Source organism: Tenebrio molitor, chromosome 9 (genome assembly GCF_963966145.1).
Source record: "Tenebrio molitor chromosome 9, icTenMoli1.1, whole genome shotgun sequence".
NCBI lineage: Eukaryota > Metazoa > Arthropoda > Insecta > Coleoptera > Tenebrionidae > Tenebrio > Tenebrio molitor.
The window spans coordinates 8,741,361-8,759,000 of record NC_091054.1 but is presented as its reverse complement, the minus strand read 5'-3'; the positions used below and the strand labels follow the sequence as shown (position 1 = coordinate 8,759,000).

The following is a 17,640-nucleotide window of genomic DNA, read 5'->3' as shown; positions in this document are numbered from 1 at the left end:
ATTAAAAACATTTTAGAGATATAAGAGATAACAAGATTAAATACTTTCTAAAAATAATTAAGTTCTTACGAAGTTGTTGGGGTGGTTTTTTATTTTATCTACGATCGTGTAAAAAGTAGGCACTTTTTGCACTAAAAATCGTTGTCAAAGTTGACATTTAGTGAAACTGACGGAATCGTGCCATAAAACTTTCTGTGCACGCTTTTATGGCACAGAACTGTCAGAATACGACAATACAATTTGTTGGAAACATTGTTTAGAAATAAGTTGCTAAATGACGTGGTTCTCAAAAGACTGTGGTTATTCATAAAATATTGAGTCAATGATAATTATTTTATACAAATTTATGTTGAAACCGGTGCGATGATCTTACGATCGTAGACAAAATGTTGTAAGACATGCGACTAAAAAGTTCCTTTTTCTACAACCGTCAAAAAAACATGACATTTATGCATCATTTTGCGCACTTAATACAAAAATGACTATTGTTGCACTCACATCCTTTAAAATACTCCCTCGTACCTCGGTCGTATTTCAAACTCGTTCGTGCAATAAAGGATAACTTTTTACACTTATATCTTAAATAACTATTAATCTAATTCTTGTTCATTTGTGACATTGGTACCGCATAAGAAAAAAATGTTTTAGATTATGCAGCAATCTTGTTAAACGAATCAGATATGTTAAATTCAATTCAAACTACAACTATTCAGAGGGATTGCTAACAATTTAGCTAATTTTAGTGTTTTAATAAAAAACAAAACGAAACTTTTGGGCGATTTTCTAGTAGAACAAATTTGATCACTTGACGCTGAAATCAGATAAAGAAAGTTAATGCGCCTGTAGGAATTTATAAATAATATTGTGATTGCTTTTTGATGGTAATGAATGACACACCGATCCTTATCTATAAGTGTCAAGTCAATAAAGGTTCACTCGAACTGCATCAAATTAATATCTCTATTAATTATTGTCATCACAATTGTACAGATTTTTTTAAATGTAAATGTGTGATTTTTTTTTAATTGTCGGCAAAACTGAATTCTGAGTTTCAAAAGAGAACTTGTCAAATGTTTTTGCTGTAAACACTGTGATGTTATCAGGGTGTACTGTATATTCACTGAACGTGGAAAACCGGAACCAATTAAAATCAAATAAAGAGAATCTTCCGTTGTTAACAACTCAGTGCTGGTTGGTCATAAAATGCTATATAAGTGGAAACGAAACTCCAAACTGACAATATTAAATAATCATGAAGACGGTATTTATAATCTTGTTGTCTGTCAGTTTGGTTATTGCAGACCAAGTGGAAAAACTTTTAATTAACAGCAACAATTTGTTCACAGCAGCTGTATACCGGGTAAGCCTTTGGTGAAGATTTTTGAAATTGTGTTAAATTGAGTGTTTTAGGAATTGTCTCTAGATCTCGAGAAAAACTTTCTTGTTAGTCCATTTTCAGCTGAAACTGTCCTCGCTTTGGTTCAGGAGGGTGCCAAGGGTCAAACCGCTGAAGAACTTCGTTCTAGTCTGAAACTTCTAAAGGATCAGCACCAAATCAAAGAAGCTTTCAAGGCCTTGCTTCCACACTTGAAAGTAGAGGATCAAGACTATTCCTTCCACGTTGCCAATAAACTGTATCTTGAAGAAAATTTCGCAATTCGTAAAGAATTCGTAGAGATGGCTAGAGACGTGTTTTATACCGACTTGGAAAATATAGAATTCAGTGAAAATGTGAAGGCTGCTGAAACTATAAACCAATGGGTGGAGAAAGAAACCGAGAACAAAATTCACAATTTGGTGGGAGCTGGAGATCTAGATGCCACCACAATAGCAGTTATAGTAAACGCTTTGTACTTCAAAGGGAATTGGTCAATTCCTTTTGAGCATTTTGCAACTGAGAAGGACAAGTTTTATCAAGTCGACAAACAAGAGGTAGAAGTGCAGATGATGCATCATTATGGCAACAACTACAACTTCTACGAAAGTAAAGAGTTGAAGACGAAATTTTTGGAGATACCATTCGTAGGTGAGAATGTTTCGATGGTCTTTGTCCTACCAAACGAAAGAAATGGTATTACTGATCTCGAAAACAACATCTACAAAATATTTGCGCAGCAAGATTTTGCTCCCGCATATGTCAATGTGTCACTTCCAAAATTCAAAATCGAAAGCAAACTCGACTTCAAAGAAATTTTGAAAAATGTAAGCTTCACACTTTTTGTCTTGGTGCAAAATCTGTATTTTTGTTTTAGTTGGGTGCGAACAGGGCTTTTACACCTGCAGCCAACTTCAGCGGCATCAGCGATAAAAATTTGTTTGTAAGCAACGTCATCCAGAAGACTTTTATTGACGTGAACGAGGACGGAGTCGAGGCTGCCGCTTCAACTTTTGGAGGTGGACAAAAATGTTTCAGTCTTGTCTTGTTTTTACTAAAGTTTGTCTTCCAGAGATTACTCTCTTCAGCGGTCACTATTATCCACCTGAGGTGATACAGTTCCACGCAGATCATCCCTTCATATTCTACATCAAGGTGAAGGATTTGATCGTCTTCGCCGGACGAGTGAAACAACCAAGTTACAATTAAATAAGACTTAATAAAATTAGATCAAAGGAAATGTTATTTTTATTTCAACAATCAGATGGTAAGGTGAGGGTCAAAGAGTGGTCTTGTCTGGAGGAAGAACTGTGAAGATCAAGTTGTTCTAATGAAACGTGACTTTCAACTGATTATTTAAAAGCTTTCAAAGTGAAACAACAGATTTTTTTTAATAAGACTATTCTAGAACACAACTTATCGTAATGAGGCAACTGTTAGCAGATAACTGTAACAACAATTACAATCTTGCATTTGTTGATAACTTTGAATCATTATTAGCGAGATCTGGACCCAATAAAAGCAATTGTGAAATTAATATCTAAATACATTTATCGTAAAGTTTAAAAAAATACTTAACAAATATTTGTGGACAACAATTCTGATAATTGATAATATCTACAACTTTCCAAAAATATTTTGACTAAAGATATTTGTCAAAAAGGTTCACGACGACACGTCCAGATTAGAAAGACTATAAAATAAAAATTTCGGCTCACTTCAAGGAATCTTTATTTTAAGACCACAACAAGAAGATAGTCCCATTTTGAATCAAGACAATGAAGATCTTTCTTTTTCTGTGTCTGAGTACGGCTTTGGTCTTGGGCGACGAGTCTGCCCTCAGAGAATTTGTTGCTGGTAGTAATATCATGTGTTTGTTGACAAATTAGCGAAATCTGAAGCAATTGTGAAATTAATATCTAAATAAATTCATCGTACATTCCACAAATCATGCTCGACTTTGAGGACAATAACACTGATAATTGATAATATCTGAAAGACTCAAAAATCTTTCGACTGAAGATATCTGTCACAGTGTGATCCAGATTAGAAAGACTATAAAAGTGAAAATTTGGATACGCTTCGACATATCTGAATTTTTAAATCACAACTGTCGCATCTCGAGTTAGAACAATGAAGATTTTGCTCTTGTGCTTGAGCATAGGTTTGGCCTTGGCCGACGAGGCTGCCGTCAGAGAATTTGTCGCTGGTAGCAAACAGTTCACCGGAGCTGTCTACAATGTGAGTATTGAAATCAACGTCCATTTATGCTTTAATAGATGAAATCAGGAAGTTTTGGTGGACAACAACGAGAACATCTTGATCAGTCCGTTCTCGGTTGAGACAGTCTTGGCCCTGACCCAATCTGGAGCTGTTGGAACAACTGGCGCAGAGATCAGATCCAGCCTGTTCCTCCCCGACACCAAAGAAGAAACCGAATCGGTACTGAAACAGATCCTCCCCGCGATCCACAGCAACGAGTATACTCTGAAGACCGCCAACAAGATCTACGTCGAAAACAACTTCGCCATCAAAGACGACTTCAAGAAAGTTGCCACGGACGTCTACCAAGCGCAGTTCCAAAACATCGAGTTTGAGGAGAGTGTCGCCGCCGCCAACGAGATCAACGAATGGGTCGAAGAAGAAACGGCCGACAAGATCCACGACTTGATCTCTCCTGGTGACGTCAACGCCGACACAAAAGTAGTCTTGGTGAACGCTTTGTACTTCGAGGCCAACTGGACGTCACCATTCGAAAATGGTTTTACCACCAAGACCAGTTTCTTCACCACCGACGGAGAGCCTGTCCAGATGGACACCATGTTCCAGAAATCCGTGCGGTACAACTTCTACGAAAGCGCCGACCTCGACGCCAAATTCTTGGAGTTGCCGTTCCAGGGACCAGACGCGTCGATGACCATTGTTCTTCCTAACAAGATGGAGGGAATCGCCGTTTTGGAGAAGCAAATGGACGCCGTTTTGACAACTCCTGATTACGCTCAAGAGTACGTGCAGGTGTCGATCCCCAAATTCAAGATCGAGAGTACTACAGATTTTAAAATGATCTTAGAGAAGGTGAAGGAGTGAGATATTTTGGCACAAATAATGTGATTTTTGCAGTTGGGGGTGCACTCAGCTTTCAACTCCAATGCTGATTTTAGTGGAATTGCCGGTTCTCCTGGGGATATTGTGATCAGTAAGATTACGCAAAAGACGTACATTGATGTCAACGAAGTGGGAGTGGAAGCCGCTGGTGCCACGGCAGTTATTGGTAAGTAAAATGACATTTTGGGGGTGCTTCTTTAACGACTAGTTACAGTGGGACCCACTGAAGTAACTCCACCAGCGCAACAAATATTTACTGCGGACCATCCCTTCGTTTTCTACATTAAAGTCAATGACATAATACTCTTCCACGGAAGAGTTCTAGTTCCAGAGTATTAATTTGGTATTCGTTGTTGATTCAATAAATGATTGTTTCTGCTGCAATAAAAATATAGTAAAAGTATACAAGAGACTTTCTCTATAGCGAGTTAAGAGATGTGCGCTCAATTAAGGACATTGTAGAGATAAAATTTGACAGGTGGGGTTATGTTTAACAAGATTAAGTACTTCCCAAAAATAATCGAATTCTAGTGAACTAATGAGTGTGTTTATGATAATGATATTCAACATTTAATTATTGTTCAGTTTGTAGCAAAGTAGAGCAACATTTTTTTTTTAGGTTATGTAACAACCTTGTCAAAAACTAAATTGAGAAGTAAGAAAATAAAAAGATTTGCAAGAATGTACAATAAGTAGTTTAATTTGTTTTACAAAATGATATTCTTTTAAACATTTCTAAAAAAATTACAATTTTCGATGATTTTGACCAGGTAAAAATTTTATCTGAAGGCAGACAAAATAAGTTGATGTACTAATAACAATGTGTAAATATTATTGATTGATTTTTGATGGGATGACAGACTGATTTTTATCTGTAAGAGCCAACACAATAAATGTCCCACTTGAACTGCACCAAATTATCTATTTTTACAATTTTACATATTGAAAAAAATATGTTTTTTCCCTACCGGTTAGAAATGTAGGCTGTGGATACCTCATTTGAGGTGAGAAAATTCAACTTTCTCGCTAAGGTAAGAAAGTTAATCATGAAATGTTTATGTTAAAACTGTACCAAAATACAAATGTCAAAAGTGTCAAAAGTGAAATAAGTTATTGATAAATGAAAACCAATTCAATAAAGCAAGTTGGTAGATCAATCATATAATCTGGAAAATAAACAGATAAGCTAGGTAGGTAGATTACTTTACCCTGTTTCTATCAAATTTTCGAACAAACGTCAAATCTTCAAATGCGATGACAAGATAATTAAACAAATAACCCAGCCTACTATTCAATTCTCAAAATTTTCGTTTTAATCAGCAATATAACCATCTTTATTTGACTTTTTTCAACGAAGTTGTGCCGGTAGGGAAAAAAATAGTATTCAAACCTTGTTAAGAAAGTGCCCTTGCAGACCTTAGGCACTTACAAACCTCGCCTACGACTCGGTTTATAATCTTTGCCTGCGGTCTGCAGGAAAGCATTTTCTTACCTTGGTTTGAAATATACTATTTTTTACTTGTTTTAAATGTTCAAATAATAGCATATTACACAACAAGAGGCGAGGATAGAAAAGACGTTTTCTTCTCTCTTCTGGTGTACCAAGCCGACAAAGAAGTGTTAGAGTGGAAGGTCCAGGCGATGCATCACTGTGGTGACAAATATAACTTAGAAAGCTTAGAAAATTAATTGCAAAATTTCTTTGATGGATATGTGAAAGAGTATTCCAAAATTCAAACTTCGCATCGAGATCTATAAGCCGTTCACGATTGTTTTAAACACGCAGCAGGCCAAGATATTTTTTTGTTAGATTGGCGTCAGGTCCTGTCATATGACACTCGACGATTCGTTTTTAAATATTCGCATTGTTGTCAATTTCGTCATTAATTTAGTTAATAATAATTTACCCAGAACTGCCCTACAAATAAACGTTGTTAAAAATCAAATAACCATTGTGGTGCAAATAACACACATTTTTCATGACATTTCCTATTATTTATCACAGTGATAGATAAGTCATTTGCACCAAAATGGTTTTTTGATTTTTGAACAGCGTTTTATGTATGTTTCATTCCAATTAAAATTTTACGATTATTGTTCCTAATGCGTCAATTGTTTAAAAAATGTACCTAATAACCTCGGAGCAGTGTTCGGTTGAATTATAACCTAAAATACATTTATTATGACAAATCACAATACTGCCAACTAAAATGTCAGATTTTCATAGATAGTCCGAATTTTAAACAATTCTGAATGGCATATACAGGGTGATTCTAAAATAAGTTTGGAGAAAAAACCCGGTAATTGGTGATTATGAGAAGAAGTCATAGACAAAAATTTTTCTTATAAAAGTTTTTCGTTTTCGAGATACAAATGATTGAAAATTTGGTCAAAATTCCTAGTAATCTGCTGAGTTAAAAGTGATTACCTGATTATCTTGGTAGTTTAGCAACAATAATACTCAAGGGTGACCGTCAGTCACCTACGACTTTATTATGGAGTTGCTGGAACCATGGTTGCTAATGAAATTAACAAGGATACAGAGTAATTTCCATCCTTTGATTTCACCTCCAAAAGTCATTTACGCAGAATTCTTTTGTGTCAAGGACACTCCACATTTTTTTCCAAACTTATTTCATAATCACCCTGTATATTTGTATTTTAGCTGGACGTGAGCAAAGCTTTCACACTCACCAGAAGAGTAGGATGACCGAGTTACAAATAAAACGAAATAAAGTTCGATCAAATAAATAATACTTTTATTTCAATAATCTGGTAGCAAGACCCTCCCCAAGAAAGCCACAAGTCCATTCACTCTCACAAAAAATATAAATGGGTGGTTCACGATGAAATCCTTGGAACACTCGGCATTCCGATTCAGTATTTTGACTAAAACAATCGATCAGTTCTGGCACAAAACTTCAAAAGTACTCACCGATGTAAGTAGCAGCCGCTGCTTCAACTCCATCCTCGTTGACGTCAATGTAAGTCTTCTGGACCACATCATTGATGAAAAGCTCTCCCTTCTCACCTGCGATTCCACTAAAATCAGCTTCTCCATCCTCGAAAGCTTTCGTCACACCCAACTGCAACAATTCCTTCTAGTCTTGTGCAAACACCCCAAACACAACTCACACTTTGAAGAATTTCCTTGAAGTCAATTTTCGACTGAATCTTGAACTTGGGCAAGGCCACGTTCAGCATTTCTATCGAGGTTTCTTCAGGAACTTCCATAACTTGGCTGATGTGTTCTTCAAGGAGAGCCAGTCCAGTTCTTGCATCAGGAAGCGCAACCGTCATCGAAATATTGTAGCCTTGGATGGGTAACACCACAAATGAAGCGTTCAATTTTGGGTTTTCGTAATACTCAAGATACTCGTCTTGGATGTGCATCGTCTCCACTTCAACACTATCGCCATCTGCTGGGTAGAAGTCTTGCCTGAAGGTCGCAAAGAACTGGAACGGAGTTGTCCAATTCGCTCTGAACCTCAACGCGTTGATCAGCACCGCTCTAGTTTCGTTGCCCAGAATGTCGGGATCCACCAAATCTTGAATTTTGTCTTCGGTTTCTTTCTCCACCCATTGGTTCATAGTTCTTGCGGCTTCGCTCTTATTGCAGAAATCAATATTTTCCACTTGAGCGTCGTACACATCTTGAGCGATTGCGCTGAATTCTTCTCTGATGGGGTAATCCTCCTTGACATATATCTTGTTGATGATGCGGAGAACGTAGTCTTGTTCTGGTCCCAAAGCTGAGAGCACCGCTTGGACCGCCTCTTCAATTTGTTCGCTCTCTCGGGGAAGACTCAAACTGTCCTGGATCTCTTCGGCTGTGTCGTTTCTCGCACCGGATTGGGACAAAGCCAGGATGAGCTCTGCCGAAAGAGGACTCACCAGAAAATTCCCGGATTTCGTCGCCAGTCTCTGGAAAGGGTGATGCAATCGTGGTTTAAAAATCATCGACGACTTACTTGGTAGACGGAAGCGGCGAATTTGTTGTTGGCTGAGGTAAAATCTTGCGACCGGGCTTGATTGGACAAGGCCGCCGACAGCAGCAGCAAAAGAGTGAGACACATCGTAAGCAGATCCGTGGAAGAACACTTAATGGGAACGTACAAGATCGAATTGAAAAATCTACCTTGCTCGTATTGGTTGTTGATCACTGTTTACTCCGCTAAAAGCTGATTCATGTCGTTTCCCTCTCGTAGTCTTATTTAAATTAGAATTTTGCTGTTTACTGAGCACTTTTCGCAGAATCGCGTAAAATGGAAATCACAAATAAGTATATAGCATAGTCATGAATCCGGCGATTTGTTGTGATTCGCAGAAATGACGTGAAAATACGCCACAGTGCGAGCTCTCTGCAACGGAATGGTGGTCAAGAATTCCGAACACTTTATCTAACACGATAGTAATGACAGTGACGTGATTTCCGTAATCGCTACGTTGGTCTTCTTTGAAGCTGGATTGTTGTTATTGTTTGCCGCGGTACTAATTTGCTGTGAAAAACCCAGAGGTCGTGACCCACTTTGGCACAAAACAGGTGCACCGATTTGTGGAATTTTGAAATGAGGAAACCGGATGTTCCCCAATTTACTGCAATTTCGATCTAATCTGTTGCAATGTGACGAACTGGGTGAGGGTTTGTCCAAAATTCTGGTGGGAATGAAAGAAACTGTTTTGGTTTTCGGAAAAAAATTATGTCTTTGAAGAAAATATTGCAAAATGTAGAAAAGCGAAATAATATAAGCAATGGAGCTTGACTGAAAAAGGACACTCCCAGGTAAGATGCACTACTTAATAAAAAATACTATGGCAACCGATACTATTACTACTACTGCTACCACTACTACTTCTACTAATGATAATAATAATAATAATGGTGATATAGTGCATAGAAAAATTAACTTAAATTTAAAGAGTAGGTACTTCTAAACGAGTTATCATTACTTGCTACCTATAATCTATATATGTAGATAAAACTGAATGTCTGTTTGTTTGTATATTTTGTATGCAAATCTACAGTTTTACTCAGATGTTGATGAAATTTTGTACCCTTGATCTTCAAAACAAGAAGAAAATTACTGTCTACTTTAATTTTACAAAAACCAACCCCTACTACCATTTTCAACCCTGTCAAGAAAAAAAGACAGTTTTTTCGAGTTGGAAATACCCTCACCTTCGCCGCTTCACCCCTATTTCATCCTCTGAGTGTATCGTCACCTTCGCCGCTTGACACCCACAAAAGGCAACCCCTATTATCATTTTTAAGCTTGTTAAGCACAAAAAAAGTTTTTTCGAGTTGGAAATCGCGTTTGCATGATATGTTCAGGTGTCATAGTTACATTTGGTATAAAAGTAGCAATTTCGCAAAATGTGTTTGAATGATTGTGTTTTACCGGAAGATGTCTTAAATGAAGCAGAACAAGCTTCAAATAGCTTAATACCAGAAAAATCAAAAGGCAGGTATCTGAAATCAAACGAGACAATCAAACAATAGGAGGATCTAAATAAGGTTACAACTGAAAATAAAAGTGTTATGTTGGCGTATTTTCATGAATTGGTAAGTGATTATAGTGTTAGTTTCTTATCGTATTGATCTTTTTGTTTATATAGTCGAAGAAAAAAGTAGTCTACAGTAAAGTCTTAATTATTCTTCGTAAAAAGACAAACTTCATATTGAAATTATTGCGTTTATCACAATACATGAAAGTAGAAACATAATTTTAAAAAATTCTGAAATTTGCGGGCGAAGCCGCGGGTAAAAGCTAATAACAAATAAATACGACCTGAATTCCGTGCCCTTTTCCTAAATAATTATTTAATTCATTAAATAAATAATAATTATTTTGGTCTGTAGATACATTTTTAATCCATCTTGTTAATATAACTCTGTGAAAAATTAAACTGCGCAGTTGGTCGACAATTTGCTAAATACAGAAAGGTTTGTCTATTGCTTTTTGCTTTAGCTTTAGTTATTTCCGTAACTTCTCTCGATTTGGTTAACCCTGGTGAGATTTTATTTTTATTAAACTGGCGAAGCGGAAACATTTTTAAAGCAATCAGACGATTTGGTAGATAATATTAGACAAATAGACAGAGAGCTGCGTCTTGTTCTGAAACAATTCGCCAGAGGGAAGCACCAACACAACTGCCAGAAGATAGAAGGATAGAAGGAATTTTGTTAATTGCGCTTTCTGTAGTCCTCCTGATGAACGCATTGTACACGTGGATAGAGATCTGTATTTAGCATTCCAACAACACTAATATAATTAGAAATTAGAAATCGAGGAAATTAGGAAGGGGTCTTTATTTTTTCATAAAAGTGGCGCTATTGAATAAGAGAAGTCCGGCGCCTTTCGTAAAATTAGTTTAATTTAACTAATCTGTAAATAAAAGCCACTCCAGACTGGCAGAAAAGTTGGCAATTTCTATTCAATACCGTATTTTGCGATCACAACTCTTTTTCACCATGTCTGTAAGTGAAGAAAACTTTTTGCGATAAGGAACAGTGATCGAGGAAAAAGTTTTAGAAGAGTTTATCAACGTAAACAATTCATCCGACATTATATAGGGTAAATTGCATTATCACTTTTTAACTCTAATTGTAGGAGATTCTGAAAACAAAACAAAGCAAGAGAATCTCTTAGTGAGTTCTTGCTCGACTTTAGCCTTTAGCAGCTTTCGCTATAGTTCAGCAGGAAGTATAGGACAGAAGTCTGCAGAAATTTTCGACATCAAAAAATTGAAAACACCAATGAAAGATTTATTCTCCAATATTGCACATATTCGCAAAAGAATTTACTATCCATGAAGAATTCAAACAAACTGCTAAGAGTGTCTTCAGTGAGGCGATCTCTACGTTAATGAAGTCATTGAACGGAGTCTCGTAGATGTCTCAGAGTAGAAGCCGCGGCTACTGCCTACGCTCGTAACTGTCTCTCAGATCAATACATTTTTTTGTTAATGCGCAATATTTTTAGTTCCTCTGATCTATATGTGCGTCGATGTCGGTGAAATTAAAAACTTCTACACAAACCACCCTTTCATATTTTGTATCAAAATAAAAGGGTTGATTATTTTTGCGGGGAGAGTTATCGATCCGACTAACAGTTTAGGTCTTGCCAACATTCCCTCTGCAATAGACACCAAATTTACCATAAAGTAAGTGTTTGGTAGAATATTTTCATAAGAATCTTTGTGTAACTCCTTCTGTTGTTATTAATTATAATCGTGGTGTTTAATATTTTATTGTAAGAAATTGATAAAAAGATGTTAAGAAAATAATTTTAACCACGAGCTACTGACTTCATGTAGAAGTTGGAAAAAATATTTAAAAAATCCTATATCAAAAAATAAAATGACATATAATTTTTGAGAATATCATATTTTATAAAATGTACGCCAATGCGAAGTAACCTTTAGGAAATATGCTTTAAAACAAGGAAACCGCATTGGTGTACGTTTTATAAAACATGATATACAAGGGTGTATTTTAAAAATGTGCCGAAATTTTACCTACGAGGTTGTGGAACAATGCAGAAGACTAAAAGCAATTATAAAAAATTGTACCTCAAAAATTATTTTATACTTTCACATAGAATTTTTTAAATATTTTTTCCGAGTTCTGCATGAAGCCAAGAGCTCGTGGTTAAAATTATTCCGTGCATTTCAATTACACCCTGTATAAATATATACATTTTACCCATGGTTTGGTATTTACAGTGAGTCACTAACGAAAATAAATATACCAAATTGAATGTGTAAAATTATTTCTGCATTCCTACTGCAGGACCGGCGTCAGGCGTTTTGCGCTCTATAAATTTAGGTGAACCATTGGATTGGATTCTCTTATGGGAAAGCTTGATGTTTGCAAAAACAACGCTAAACATTTTGCGAGACATATTTTTCCTTGCAGCCAAATAGTTGGTTTTAGATACAGGTTGTCCCCAAAAAAGAAGACGAGTCCATAACTCCGTTATTTATCGGAAGATTTTAATTATCTGTACACCAAATTAAATGGTTGTTAATAGGCTACAAAATGGCCTAATAAATTCAAGTATAGCCCCATGGGCTTCAAGGTAAACTGTCAAAATATTTTTTTTCAAATGAGATTACATATTTTTTTTTAGTAATTCTGATGGAGATTTTTATTCTGAAAACAACAATGTATCACAAGTATACACTTAAATACCAAAAATTCACCAAAAAAAAAGGAAAAAAACGCTACTATCGTCTATGTTCCATTTTGCGCTAAACATTGGCGGCATATCTGCGCAATCCCACATGTTATTATTTGTCATTTGTTTTTCCAGCTACCTTAATTTGGTTATTACATTGTAACGTAATGCATTTTAATAACGGGTGACTATTAAAATTTTCACTTAGGGTTGGCTATGGATAATTCTTTGTTTTCCGTTGCACCTTAGACACTGACAAGTTTGACATTTCAAAACTATGTTTTAATTGTACTGACTGACATTTGTCGTTCGTTCTTGCGTGTGTCTAAAGTAACAGAAAAAATAAAAACTCGTTCAAAGCCAACTCCAAGTGAAAATTTTAATAGTCACCCGTTAGCTTTTCGCTTGGTGCTCGTCATTTGTTTCAAAAGTTAGTGTTATTTTTTTTTATGTGAAGTTATACTTGTGATACATTGTTGTTTTCAGAATTAAAATCTCTATCAGAATTACTAAAAAAAAGTATGTAATCCCATTTGAAAAAAAATATTTTAACAGTTTAGCCTTGAAGCCCTTGGAGTTATACGTGAATCTATTAAGCCGTTTTGTAGTCTATTAACAACCATTTAATTTGGTGTATAGATAATTAAAATCGTCCGATAAATAAGGGAGCTATGGACTCGTCTTTTTTTTGGGGACACTCTGTATATTGCCACCCCCACCGTAACGGAATTTTTTACATAAAAATTCAAACTTCAAATATTAGCTCACTTTGTTGTTAAACCTAAAAGAATGTGAATCATTGTCAAAAGTGGTGAATAACGGACCCTGACCTTGAATTTATTTATAGTTTTCAAGCTTACACTATCACTAGCATGACATGCATTTACCTCTTTTGCTTTAAGTGAATTAAACATTTTTCAGTTACACAAAATTCGATCATGGAAGACATGACAGATGTAGATGTTACGAAAGAGTTTGTCGAAGCAAACAACTCATTTCTGCCAAGTATCTACAAAGTAAGTTGCACAAATTTTTCTGAAGACGAGTTTAAACGGTTTTTACAGGAAATTGTAAAAGAAGAAAAGGGCAACGTATTGATGAGTCCTCTCTCGGCTGAGACAATCCTAGCTCTTACTCATTCCGGGTGTCGAGGAGAAACAGCGGAAGAGCTTAGAATCGCTCTACACCTTCCAGATGATCCCGCCAAGATTCAGTCTGCAGTAAAAGCGGTGCTTTCAGATTTGAAAACCAACGAAGGATGCAAACTGTTCATTGCAAATAAAATGTATATTAAGAAAGATTTTTCTATCAATGACGAATTTCAAAAAACCGCTAACACGGTGTACTTTGGTGATTCTGAAAATATTGATTTTACTATGAATGAGAGAGCTGCCGAAACAATAAATAGTTGGGTGGAGAAAGTAACAGAAAATAAAATAAAAAATTTGATACAATCGCAAGTTTTGAATAATTTAACCAGAGTTATTTTGGTCAATGCGTTGTACTTTAAAGGAGCATGGTATCAAAAATTCAGTCTCACCGGTACAAAGAAAATTAAATTCTACAAATCCAAAAATGAAGTTGTTAAAGTGGACGCCATGACCAGCGAACCATCAAAGAACTACACTATTTGCATATGTAAAGAATTGAACGCCAAACTGTTAGAACTACCGATGCACGGTGATGCTTCCATGGTAATTGTTCTTCCAGACAAACGACACGGTCTTGCTGATCTTGAAAGCAAAATTGACAAAGTGTTCTTTCCTTATAGATTTTACAGCACTGAAGTTAAAGTCTTATTGCCCAAATTCAAAATTGAACATCAAATTGATTTTTCTGCAGTCTTACAAAACGTTAGTTGTTAACAGTCTGGAGTTACAAAATCTTTACAGTTCATTGTAGTTGGGTGTCCGCAGAATATTTTCCGAAGATGATGCTGATCTTAGTGGAATTGCTGGTGAGAAAGGTGACCTCGTTGTTAACGCAGTTCTTCAGAAGACATTTATCGATGTGAGTGAAGAAGGTGTTGAAGCTGCCTCAGCTACTAATGTCGGTAAGCTCGTCTTCTACTACTCCTGGCGCTGTTCGATATGCAATTTTTCAGCGATTTCCGTTTTCTATAGTAGTGCTAAGAAGCGCCGCGAGAAATTTATAGCAGACCATCCCTTCATTTTCTACTTAAAGGTTAAGAATGTGATAATTTTTGCAGGAAGAGTCATAGAACCTTGTTACTAAATTGGAAATATGTCTAATCCATATTAATCTTCAGTAGAATAGTTTATATCGATTTGAAGTTGTCGTGAATTTATTCAGAATACAACAGATTACGCAACTTGCTAAATCGTCTTTTAAAAGAATTTGTTATTTTGTAACCGCCGATGTTAAAACGAGATGAATAAGTTGAGAGATGTATTATTCATATACCTTATTAAGACAATGACAAATAAACATAAAAACTGTAATCAATAAAACGTATACATACATATTTATGGCGTGTAGCTTCGTTGTTCCCAAATCTTTATAAAAATTTGTTCAAAAGGAATCAAGTCCTTCAAGATTCATTTCGTGTCACTTGGCTTATCAATTAATTACATTTGCAGGGTGTTCAGGGTTTTTATTGTAAGAAATTAAAAGATAATGAGTCAAGAAAAGGTTGAAACACAATTTTTTTTCCACAATTTGGAATTTATTGTGAGTCGCTGACGAAAGTAATTTATCTACCTGAAACTGCGAAATTATATCTGCATTGCTGTGGATGGAGCATCAAGAGTCCTGCTCTCTAAATTTGGGTGAATGATTGGATTGAACTAATAATATCGATCTTCTACTGGAAATCTTTATTAATATTATAATTATCTCCAAAAATAAAATTAGAAACAGCAACATTTCTTGTTAACAAGCAGACAGATATTCACGATACAACCTTCATTGTTGAAAAAGTATTAGATAATCGTCTGTCTATAAATTTCAACGTTTTGACGTTTGCATTTGGTCATTTTGTTGTTAAACTTGAAAGAATGTTTTTAATCGCTGTGAGTAACCCACCGACCTCGAATTTGTTTACAGTTTTTACTGTAATTTACTGCAAATAGCACAATTGTGTTTTGGTGTTATCGCTTTTCCTTTTAACAACCAAAACGTTTTCAGTCGAATTTATATTTTCCCCACATAACATTAAATTGGTTCGTCTTCGATATGGCAGACCAAGATTTTAGAGAAGAGTTCGTCAAAGCAAACAACTCATTTCTGCATAGAGTCTACAAAGTAAGTGTCACAATTTTTTCCGGAATCCAATTCTTAATAAATGTCGCAGGAAATTGTCAAAAAAGAAAATGGCAACTTGCTGGTGAGTCCTCTCTCGGCTCAAATAATTCTAGCTCTCACTCATTCCGGATGTGGAGGACAAACAGCTGAAGAGCTTAGAACCGCTCTACACCTTTCAGATGATCCCGCCAAGATTCAATCTGCAGTGAAAGCGGTGCTTTCAGACTTGAAAACCAAAGAAGGATTGAAACTGTGCATTGCAAATAAAATGTACGTTACGAGAAGTTTTCTAATCCTAAATGAGTTTCAGAAAATAGCCAAGGAAATGTATTTTGCTGATTCTGAAAATATAGATTTTACAAAGAACGAGCAAGCTGCTAAAACAATGAACAGCTGGGTGGAGGAAGAAACAGGAAACAAAATTAATAATATGGTCGATTCAAAACTTCTAGATGAACTAGCCAGAATTATTCTCATAAACGCGTTGTATTTCAAAGGAGACTGGAGGGAAAAATTCTACTTGTGCAACACGCAAAAAAACAATTTCTACAAAACAAAAAATGAAGCTGTTGAAGTGGACACCATGACCAGCAGACCTTCACAGTTCTTCAGGATTTGCACGAACCTAGATTTGAATGCCAAATTGTTAGAACTGCCGATCAACGGTGACGCTTCTATGGTGTTCGTTCTTCCCAACGAACGAGATGGATTGGCTCATCTCGAAAACAAAATCGACAAAGTCTTCCTTCCTTATAAATTTATCAGATCTGTGGTTACAGTCTTCATACCCAAATTCAAAATTGAATACCAAACTGATTTTAAAGCAGTTTTGAGAAACGTGAGTTTTGCCACTATTGGCCCACAAAATCTGTTATTTTTTTTATAGTTGGGTGTCAACACAATTTTTACCGAGGGAGATGCTGATCTTAGCGGAATTGCCGGTGAGAAAGGCGACCTCTTTGTTAACGCAGTTCTTCAGAAGACTTTTGTGGACGTGAGTGAAGAGGGTGTGGAAGCTGCTGCTGCTACTTTTGCCAGTAAGCTCCTCTTTTGCTAGTTTATGCGCTAGCTTATGTACAATTTTTCAGTGATAGTTACTCCCTTATGCGGATTTATGAATATTCCTGAGCAATTTATAGCTGACCATCCTTTCATTTTCTACATAAAAGTTAAAGATGTGATCATTTTTGCTGGAAGAGTGACAGATCCTCGTTACTAAATTAAAAATATAATTTGCATTGATATTTAATAAATCTATTTCTTATTCTCATGTTCGTTTCTTTTATTCACAACAGAACAAGCTTGTTCTTCTTGAGCTTCCAAAGAATGTATTAACTCAAAACAAGTACATATTAACTAAAAAATAATTGAAGTTTGAAAGTTAATTAAAAAAATGGCACGTATTGTATCTGCTTTGTTGATTAGCGAAAATTAATCTACGTAACTTAAATCGTGTCTATATATTTACATAAAATGAACACGTGAATGCGGGAATCTTCATTAGTGTGATTATTGAAAAGACAAACTAAAAAATCTGCGAACTGTGAACATGTTAATAAAATTAATAATAACTAATAACAACCAATTTGAGAGTTTAATAAATGTCTCACTTTGCGAATCATTTGTAATAACACGTTAAAATCGAGTTTGTGTACTTTCAAGGACATTAAAAGTGAGAGGTGTTGGCTGGTATAGCCAATAGATATCATAAAATTT

General features: G+C 35.7%; 4 protein-coding genes across 10 annotated transcripts; 3 read left to right on the top strand and 1 right to left on the bottom strand.

Annotated features, from left to right (window-relative positions):
• The first annotated feature begins 972 nt into the window (after positions 1–972).
• Positions 973–2,615, top strand: LOC138137902 (antichymotrypsin-2-like). Its single transcript, XM_069057495.1, has 4 exons — positions 973–1,360; positions 1,411–2,202; positions 2,253–2,394; positions 2,448–2,615. The coding sequence occupies exons 1-4, from the start codon at positions 1,253–1,255 to the stop codon at positions 2,582–2,584; spliced, it is 1,179 nt and encodes a 392-aa protein (XP_068913596.1). The 5' UTR covers positions 973–1,252; the 3' UTR covers positions 2,585–2,615.
• Positions 2,616–3,442: 827 nt separating this feature from the next.
• On the top strand, positions 3,443–4,888 carry LOC138137904 (serine protease inhibitor 42Dd-like). The gene is made up of 4 exons (XM_069057497.1): positions 3,443–3,616; positions 3,665–4,450; positions 4,496–4,646; positions 4,695–4,888. The coding sequence occupies exons 1-4, from the start codon at positions 3,509–3,511 to the stop codon at positions 4,817–4,819; spliced, it is 1,170 nt and encodes a 389-aa protein (XP_068913598.1). The 5' UTR covers positions 3,443–3,508; the 3' UTR covers positions 4,820–4,888.
• Positions 4,889–7,217: 2,329 nt separating this feature from the next.
• LOC138137617 (serine protease inhibitor 42Dd-like) lies at positions 7,218–8,587 on the bottom strand. The gene is made up of 4 exons (XM_069057112.1): positions 8,452–8,587; positions 7,616–8,404; positions 7,416–7,566; positions 7,218–7,369 (listed from the first exon to the last, which is right to left on the bottom strand). Exons 1-4 carry the CDS (start codon positions 8,554–8,556, stop codon positions 7,245–7,247), a joined length of 1,170 nt encoding a protein of 389 aa, XP_068913213.1. The 5' UTR covers positions 8,557–8,587; the 3' UTR covers positions 7,218–7,244.
• Positions 8,588–9,139: 552 nt separating this feature from the next.
• Positions 9,140–17,194, top strand: LOC138137615 (alaserpin-like). 7 transcript variants are annotated; one of them, XM_069057111.1, is made up of 6 exons: positions 9,283–11,644; positions 13,582–13,676; positions 13,725–14,513; positions 14,563–14,713; positions 15,808–15,924; positions 15,974–16,115. In XM_069057111.1, the coding sequence occupies exons 2-5, from the start codon at positions 13,599–13,601 to the stop codon at positions 15,873–15,875; spliced, it is 1,086 nt and encodes a 361-aa protein (XP_068913212.1). In that variant the 5' UTR covers positions 9,283–11,644; positions 13,582–13,598; the 3' UTR covers positions 15,876–15,924; positions 15,974–16,115. The 7 variants fall into 7 exon arrangements, with proteins under 7 accessions (XP_068913207.1, XP_068913208.1, XP_068913206.1 ...); XM_069057106.1 differs by lacking the exons at positions 15,808–15,924; positions 15,974–16,115 and adding an exon at positions 9,140–9,263 and having other exon boundaries at positions 11,092–11,644; positions 14,563–15,145; XM_069057105.1 differs by lacking the exons at positions 15,808–15,924; positions 15,974–16,115 and having other exon boundaries at positions 9,280–11,027; positions 11,092–11,644; positions 14,563–15,145.
• Positions 17,195–17,640: the final 446 nt, after the last annotated feature.

What these genes read in the sequence shown, in the direction of transcription:
- LOC138137902 (XM_069057495.1), top strand. Translation starts at nt 1,253, where the DNA reads ATGAAGACGGTATTTATAATCTTGTTGTCTGTCAGTTTGGTTATTGCA. An exon ending in TCAAAGAAATTTTGAAAAAT is followed by an intron (nt 2,203 to 2,252) that starts GTAAGCTTCACA and finishes TTTTTGTTTTAG; the next exon opens with TTGGGTGCGAACAGGGCTTT. An exon ending in TGCCGCTTCAACTTTTGGAG is followed by an intron (nt 2,395 to 2,447) that starts GTGGACAAAAAT and finishes TTTGTCTTCCAG; the next exon opens with AGATTACTCTCTTCAGCGGT.
- LOC138137904 (XM_069057497.1), top strand. Translation starts at nt 3,509, where the DNA reads ATGAAGATTTTGCTCTTGTGCTTGAGCATAGGTTTGGCCTTGGCCGAC. An exon ending in TCACCGGAGCTGTCTACAAT is followed by an intron (nt 3,617 to 3,664) that starts GTGAGTATTGAA and finishes AGATGAAATCAG; the next exon opens with GAAGTTTTGGTGGACAACAA. An exon ending in TGGTGCCACGGCAGTTATTG is followed by an intron (nt 4,647 to 4,694) that starts GTAAGTAAAATG and finishes GACTAGTTACAG; the next exon opens with TGGGACCCACTGAAGTAACT.
- LOC138137617 (XM_069057112.1), bottom strand. Translation starts at nt 8,556, where the DNA reads ATGTGTCTCACTCTTTTGCTGCTGCTGTCGGCGGCCTTGTCCAATCAA. An exon ending in TCGCCGCTTCCGTCTACCAA is followed by an intron (nt 8,405 to 8,451) that starts GTAAGTCGTCGA and finishes CACCCTTTCCAG; the next exon opens with AGACTGGCGACGAAATCCGG. An exon ending in AGCGGCTGCTACTTACATCG is followed by an intron (nt 7,370 to 7,415) that starts GTGAGTACTTTT and finishes CGATTGTTTTAG; the next exon opens with TCAAAATACTGAATCGGAAT.
- LOC138137615 (XM_069057106.1), top strand. Translation starts at nt 13,599, where the DNA reads ATGGAAGACATGACAGATGTAGATGTTACGAAAGAGTTTGTCGAAGCA. An exon ending in TTCTGCCAAGTATCTACAAA is followed by an intron (nt 13,677 to 13,724) that starts GTAAGTTGCACA and finishes CGGTTTTTACAG; the next exon opens with GAAATTGTAAAAGAAGAAAA. An exon ending in TTTCTGCAGTCTTACAAAAC is followed by an intron (nt 14,514 to 14,562) that starts GTTAGTTGTTAA and finishes AGTTCATTGTAG; the next exon opens with TTGGGTGTCCGCAGAATATT.